Below are 7,288 nucleotides of genomic sequence, written 5' to 3' on the forward strand. Positions count from 1 at the left end.
ACTGAATTGGATCTAGGAATCTTTGGGTGGAAAGAAATCTATAGTTTCTCTGAGGCTGCATAGGTTCTGTGGTGGTCCCCTCTCCTCACTTTCACTTTTTCTTGAATCTCAGCATGTTGATTTTTGCAGCTTTAGCAGAGGTAGAAATGACTAATGAAGACAGGAGATTGAAATTAAACTCAAGTAGATTGTGTAGGAGGAGTTGGCTTTCCCAGACTGTTGAATCTCTGGTATCAGAAACAGTTTTGGTTTTCCTGGCTGCAGTGTCAATAACAAAGCATCATCCTTCTGTTGATAACCCACTAGCTGACTTCAGAGCTATTTTTCCTTTTTCAATGTATCCTACATTCCAGTGCTTTTTGCCCTTGAAAAAGTCTCTGGAGAGAGGATGTGTCTGAAAAACACACCATGAGAATAGGTTCTTGGATACCCTAGTGCATTAGAATGAATATGATGTTTCAGGGTTGGTTTTCTAGAAGAGAAATCCTTACCCTGGAAGATGTTTGGGAATGCAGAACAAAACCTCCTTGGTGGTGGTTTGGGGTCTTTGGGAATAAATAAATGGAGATTGTCAAAGTCCTAGTGGATCTTTTCAGAATTGGTCTTCTGCAGAGGGTTTTTTGTTGTTCAGTTTGGACATTAAGAAGGCCTTTCTGAAGGATGTGGACAACCTTTCAATCAATCTGTGCTGGCATAATAAGCATTAAGAAACGCTAAAAACTGCAGTGATTTCTTGCAGTCTGTTCTAACTGTTCAAAATGCAGGAGTTCTGAATGTATTGAACTGAAACGTACAGCTTCTGTGGGGCCAAGGCCTGGCTTTGCACTGCTGTTAACTTGGCCAAGGTTTACAAAGTGGTGGGGTGGTTCTGCAGAAGCAGAGCAGGTGAGCAGCAGGGAACATGACCCAGCCCTGCTGGTGTGCTGGGAGTGGGACAAGTGCTGGGCAGAAAACTCACATGTTCTTTTGAGCCAGTGTCACACATAGTTTCTGTGTGGTGTGTGGAGTTCTGTGCTTTGGGAATAGTAAAGAGGTGTATTTTTCTCTGACCCCTTCACATAGTCAAAAAGTCCAGAGAAAGTTTTAGGCAATGACTTCAAAATTATCACTGTTATTCAGCCAATGCAGACTTGGTGAGGAGCTGAACTGGGGCTGTGTGAACAAGCAGCTGTTACAGTGACAGAATAAACAGTTTTGTAATTATTGTGGGGGTACACACATCCTTCTTGGAGTATAATCCATTTGTAGAGTGCTGAGAGGAGGAATGATCAGTATGATGAGGATGATTCTATAGTTGCAGGCAATGGGTAATGTCAGCATCTTGTATGTAGAAGCCTGATCAGACCCTAAAGTCTCCCATCCTGTGGTAGAATCTTCTATAAAATCTTCCTTGCCCAGCTGTGGCAAATTCTGCTGACCAGTACATGATGTTTATACTTGTTTTATTTGTGTGTTGTCCAGCAGGTACATCCAGACTACCAGGAAACAGAAAACCCTATGGTAAGTTTCCAAATACACCTGTGGGCTTGCTTGCATTGGATCATGTTTATGGTAATCTTGGTAAGTGGTGTTCCTTTGAGTACAGAAAACCATAGGTCATGAGTAAACCTGAGGTGAAGGAAGCAATCTGTGCTTCCTTTGAGGTGCAGGGTTTGGCTGTATCCCAGCCTTCACTGTTTGCAGGGCTTGGGTGTTCAAAGGCTTTGGTCACACCAGTAGGAGAGGGTTTATTGTGGAGAATGTGGGTTGTTGATTGTTGCTTTGAGGGTTAAAAGAGTATGGTGGGAATCAGGCTACTTGGTTTCCTCCTCACAGTGTGTAACTTCCCAAGGGCACTCTAGAAAACCTTTTGAATTAATTACATGAGGTATCCTGATTCCAGCACTAGGCAGAAACAGGATGTGGGGATGCAGGAGATGGCCATCACCTCAGCCTCTGGGTTTTCCCCCTTAGGTAACACACCAAAACTTTGCAGTGTCTAAAGTGCCCAATAGCAGCAGCTGCACGAAGTGGCCAGGCGGTCTCACGGCCGAGCTGCAGCAGAGCCTCTCCCCCAGCGAGAGGCACTGTGTGGAGACTGTGGTCAACATGGGCTACTCGCCTGAGAACGTCCTGAAAGCCATGAAGAAGAAGGGACAGAACATAGATCAGGTAAGAGCTCGTGCAGTGCAAAGAAATGCTTGGTTGGATGCTGGTTCTCCTGGGAAGCTGTCTTGGGTCTGCAGAGTGGGTAGGGGAAATACTGTTACTCCAATAGGAGGTTGCAATCTAAAGCTTGTGCTTATTTCTGGTGAGAGTGCTAGAGTCAGCCACAGCTGTGGTGCTGGGTTGGAGCCATGCTGAGTTTGGGATGGGCCCTTTGCTCTATGTGAAACTGGGGGGAGAGATTCTGGGTCTCCCCAAGAGCCACAAACACATCCAAAGGAAGCTTAGCATGGCTCTGTGCTGTGTTAAGAGCCATGTGACAGAAATGCAGCCAACCTCCCTTGTTCTGAGCATGAGGGTTTACAATGCTGGCATCTCTCCTTGTGGAGAGGTTGGCCCCTGCAGGCCTAAGGCAGCTCTGACAGACTCCTGCAAGGCCCCACTGACCGATTTGTGTGCCCTGGTGCTGCTCCTTCCTGCTCGAGCGCTGCCTCCAGTGTCTGCTCAAACCAGGTCACTGGGCACAAAGCGCTGCTGGGCACAGCGTGGCTCTTGGATCTACTTCAAACAAGCACTTCAAAGTGGGAGAGGATGGCCCAACCTCCTGTGCTGGCCCTCAGCAGGCTGTATGCTGCACAGAACATGTCCCAGGGACTCCTGCTTGTGGGACTGATCTGCTGGCTCTCTCCCTGCACATGGAGAGTGGCTTAAGCTGTGCGCTGGAGTGAACTGAGCTATCAAGTGGAAAAAAAGGTCCCTTAGGAGGGCGATTTTAAATCCTGCTCTACTTGCAAGCACTGTTCTTTCACATACCTAGCATTGCCTACCTGACCCTTCCCCTTAAAGCTGACGATGGATAAGAAATTTGGCAGCAGTTTCTGTGTGCGTGAGCTGGGATTTGCAGCTCACTTGCCGATATGCTGAGCTGATCTTCAAAGGCTGACTGCTCTCAGATTGCATCAGCTCTTGTGGCTGTCTGAGAGGAAGCTAAAAGTAGACATGTCCTGACTGCTGGACCTACAGTTGCATTTTTAAAACTTGTATAAAAAGCACAATGAAACTTCTACTTTGCCATCAGAGGGCTAAAGATACACTTCTGAGGCTGCTTTGACTAGAACTGAGGGGATGGTCAGAGAACTCAGCAGGACAGAAGGGTTTGTCTGCTTTCTCTGCACAAGCTCTTTTATAAGGAGTGTCTCAACTCTGCTAGGAAGGACTGTGTCTCTGTTCTTGGTGAAGTGCTGGGTAGAATGATGCTCAACCCCTCTGCGTGTACCAAGGTGACTTTCAGCTGCCTGCTGCAAGTGCCTCTCTGCAAACACAGTTTTTCTTCATTCCCCACAGGTTTTGGATTACCTGTTTGCACATGGACAGCTTTGTGAGAAGGGCTTCGATCCACTTCTTGTTGAAGCAGCTTTGGAAATGCACCAGTGTTCAGAAGAGAAGGTGAGGGTGCAATGTGTGCAGGAATAGAAAAAATGCTGTGAGAGGGAATTCCAGCAGCAATTCCTTTGGCTGGTGTAATTCTGGCTTTCATGGTAATGCTGCCTTGTTTCCAAAACTAACTGCCAAAGGACATTTTTGTGTTGATAAAGCTAAAAATGTTAAAGCATTAGAATTTCTCTGTGCTATTCTATTAGTCTCATTTGCATCCATTTTTATGGGGGCAGGATTTTTTTAAGACCCTGCTTATTGTGGTCGTATAATTTTGAATACCCAGAGTTATCTTGTGGGCCAGGTGCTTGGTACAGATACAGTTAACTTCAGCAGCTGCAAATTGTCTTTCAAACCTTGCCAGCCTGCCCTGGCCATGAATTTTCTCCCTTGTGCAAGTGCATCTGCTCAGCAAATTGGGTTAGGGCTTGCTCTGGAAGAAGCTAGAAAATGCATGTGTTGGTGTTGGGGTCTGGTTCATTGTCTGGCTGCTTTACCAGCACTACAGGTACAGCAGGAGCAAGTAGCAAGGGCAGAGGACAGGAGGATCTTTTTAAGTCTGCCATCCTATTGTGTGACAAGTTATTACATGAAGTCTTTAGAGGTGCAACCCCGCTCCCTCAAAAATAGATACATGCCTTCCTGCCCCTTTGGATGAGTGATAATCTTATAAACAGAGCAATAGCAGTGCAAGGATGGAAAGTAACTGAGTTTGAGAAACCCATTTGCTATTGGCTCAGCCCCAGAATTGGAAATTGCTAATCTCCTGATTGCCCATTTCAACCTGCTTGCTTGTTTGGGATTTTTCCTTCTCATGTAGTGGCTCAGATGCACTGTAAATGGCAGAGGGTTCATAAAAGTGATCAGCTGACTCACTTCTTGCTGTTTTATTTTTCAAAGCTCAGGGAGAATTCAGGGTTGATGTTGGAAATATTGTATGTACACAGTGGGGTTTGTGTTAATCCCCCAAGTTTGCCCTAGATCTGAGAAGCCAGTTGATAGCAAGGACTACTGCACTGTTCCTGAATTCCAAGTAACTTTAAAAAAAATCAAGTGCAGCAGGAGCTGCTGGATGGGGCAGCTGGATGCCATTAATCAGCATTTTTGGGATCCCGTGCTGGGCCAGGTTGATAAATTAACTTCTAAGAGAGACAGAGACACACCATGGCAGACTGAGCTGTGGTGCCCTGGTTGAAGAGGGTTTTGGAAGTGAAGGATGGCAAACAGGGGACTGAAGGTCCCTGTAGGCTGCTGTGCCCAGAGCTCTGGTGGCTCTGTGTGAGCAGGCTTTATCCCAACAAAGCTGGAATGGGCTGTGCTTGTGGAGGAGGAGTCCACAATCATGGCATGCTCAGGTGCTGAAGACAGGTCTGTGCCAAACCTCCACAAAGGACTGAGCCATCTGCTTTTCTCTTGCAAATAACAGGTTGTCTGTCTTTCAGATCACAGAACTTCTCCAGTTAATGAGTCAATTTAAAGAAATGGGCTTTGAACTCAAAGACATTAAGGAGGTCTTATTATTACACAACAACGACCAACACAATGCTTTGGAAGATCTAATGGCCCGTGCAGGAGCCAGCTGAAGACACATTCCTGGATTCTTGGCGTGCAACAAGCAGGAGCAGCCCCACCACTTTCACATCCAGTGTGACTTGCTCTCAGCTGAAGGAGTCCAGCTTTTTGCATACAAGGGAGAGTGTCTGAGCAAGCCTGCCTGCGTGCATCACTCCAGCATTTCTCTTTCCACTGAGGGCCAGCTTTCATTCTTAAATTAAATTTTAAAGTGTCCTTTCCTAAGTTTCCTTTTTCCAGCTTGGCCACGGAAAGTTGAGACTGCCCAGCCTCGACTGGAAATTGTACATAGGTAGAGGTGGAGTGGTTCCCCCTTCATTGTTGCACTGGAGTTGGACAGAAGAATATTAAGTTGGTTCTGAAACTAGGATGCTTTGGTTCTTTGAAGCTGCTTTCATGGTGTCTTGTCTGCTTGTACTGAATTACTTGACTGTGTCACAGTCCAGATTACCTGGTTAAATTTGACCTTTAGTGCAATGGAATTTTATTTTTTGGTTGAAAGTTAGTCTGTAACTTAGTAAAACACTGGTTCAGAAACTGTCACTATGCATAAAGAGAGAACCTTGGTTTTTTTTGTCCTCTTGGTTTTTGTTTTTTACCCATGCATCCAACACTTTTGCCAGACACGAGTGTCCAGTGCTGAGTGGTAGGTTCCCTTGAAGCAGGTAAGCTGTGAACTCAACCCAGACCTGCAACTTGTGTTGGTTCTTGAACCTGAAGGCAGAGAGCTGGGGCTCAGTATTTTAAATCCCCCAGGCTTGTAGGATATTTAAGACAATGCCCTGCTAGAAAGTCAGTTAATCTTTTTGATTTAAATAATACACAGTGTGATGCAGGAGATTTCTTTCAAGCACTTTCTTTAAAACAAATATACTCACTGCATTAGTTCCATTTTTCACACTGCTATAGAATTACATAATATCTAGTACTACAAATCAGGTTTGGGGTTGTTTTTGATAGTTCAAAGTGTTACATTGTACATTGATCAAGTTCTAAATACATGAAATATCAGCAGTCTTGAGGAATCTCTAATTTGCTAAATATTTTGATTTTGCAGAAGAACAACTAATAAAACCCTGCAATATAACTCCCAGTGTCATGGTTCCCATCTCTCATGCTCTTTGGCTTCAGCAGACGGGGACCTTGCTGGATCCTGCCCGCCCAGGTGCTGCCAGCTCCTGTGGGCATGTGTGAGCACTGTTGGGTGAACACCAGAGGTCTCTGGGCTGCAGCTGCAGTGGTAGAAGGTGCTTTGCTTCTCTGTGGCTTATTTCTGTTTTGTGGCAAAACCCTGGCCTAGGGATCCAAACTCACATTAGAGCCTGGAACTGGAGCATCGGGCTGCTGGAGGGCAAAATGTCTCAGCCCATTGCACCAGTGTACGTTTTTCAGTAGGAGGTTTCAGCTCATCAGGACTCCAAAGGGGATGGCGTTTGTCTCCATTATGCTGTTAACTCTCTATGACCAAAACATCCAATTTGGGCCCAGTGGGCACGCATGGAATTCTGTGGGGTGCCCAGCTGTGTGAATTAAATGTTTACTTAAAATGATGCAAAATGGGGATCTGCTGGCAAGGATCTAGGAGCTGTGGACAGGGATGATGAGGAGGAGCAGGGCAGGTTGCCTTGCACGTACCCCATAGTGTTGACCTTCACCATTTTCTAGTGGTGGAGCTGAAATAAAGATTGTCTAAGAAGGACATTGAGCAGCTGGCAGGACAGCAGCTGCTGCCTCTGTGAGTGCAGGTAGTGCCCAGCTTTTCTTCCTTCCCAGGTGAGAAGTGCAACAGTGAAGTCAGGAAATGGGGTTCCTGATTATTTGGAAAATGTTGAAAACAAAATTCAGACTGCTTTGCCATCACTGCTGAGAGCATTCGGTTGTGTTGCTCGTTCTGGTTTTCTCAGAATTGCTACCCCAGCAAGTCCCCATCTGATACCAGACAGTCTGGAAGGGGCAAGAAGTCTTTGCCAGCAAAGAAACAGCTATTTAGTTCAAACCTCTGAAATAATAAATAAAATAATCTCTGATTGTATTAGTGTGTGGGTTGTTTTTTTTTCACAGTTTCCCTCCAAGGTCTGGCTTTTAACCCCACAGAAGAATCACTGCTTTTTGAGCTCTCGGGGAGGTGAAGATGGGA

At 45.7% G+C, this 7,288-nt stretch overlaps 1 protein-coding gene across 3 annotated transcripts in view; it reads left to right on the forward strand.

Moving 5' to 3' along the window:
• The window catches only part of UBAP1 (ubiquitin associated protein 1), a 33,982-nt gene extending 26,799 nt beyond the window's left edge, over positions 1–7,183 (forward strand). For 2 of the 3 annotated variants that reach the window (XM_063181376.1, XM_063181375.1), the window contains exons 5-8: positions 1,462–1,500; positions 1,954–2,151; positions 3,490–3,591; positions 5,022–7,183. In XM_063181376.1, the coding sequence (XP_063037446.1) occupies positions 1,462–1,500; positions 1,954–2,151; positions 3,490–3,591; positions 5,022–5,162 (480 nt within the window). In that variant the 3' untranslated portion in view covers positions 5,163–7,183. The remainder of the gene's footprint in view (positions 1–1,461; positions 1,501–1,953; positions 2,152–3,489; positions 3,592–5,021) is intronic. The other variant, XM_063181377.1, reaches the window with a different exon arrangement.
• Positions 7,184–7,288: the final 105 nt, after the last annotated feature.

This window comes from Melospiza melodia, chromosome Z (assembly GCF_035770615.1).
Source record: "Melospiza melodia melodia isolate bMelMel2 chromosome Z, bMelMel2.pri, whole genome shotgun sequence".
Lineage (NCBI taxonomy): Eukaryota > Metazoa > Chordata > Aves > Passeriformes > Passerellidae > Melospiza > Melospiza melodia.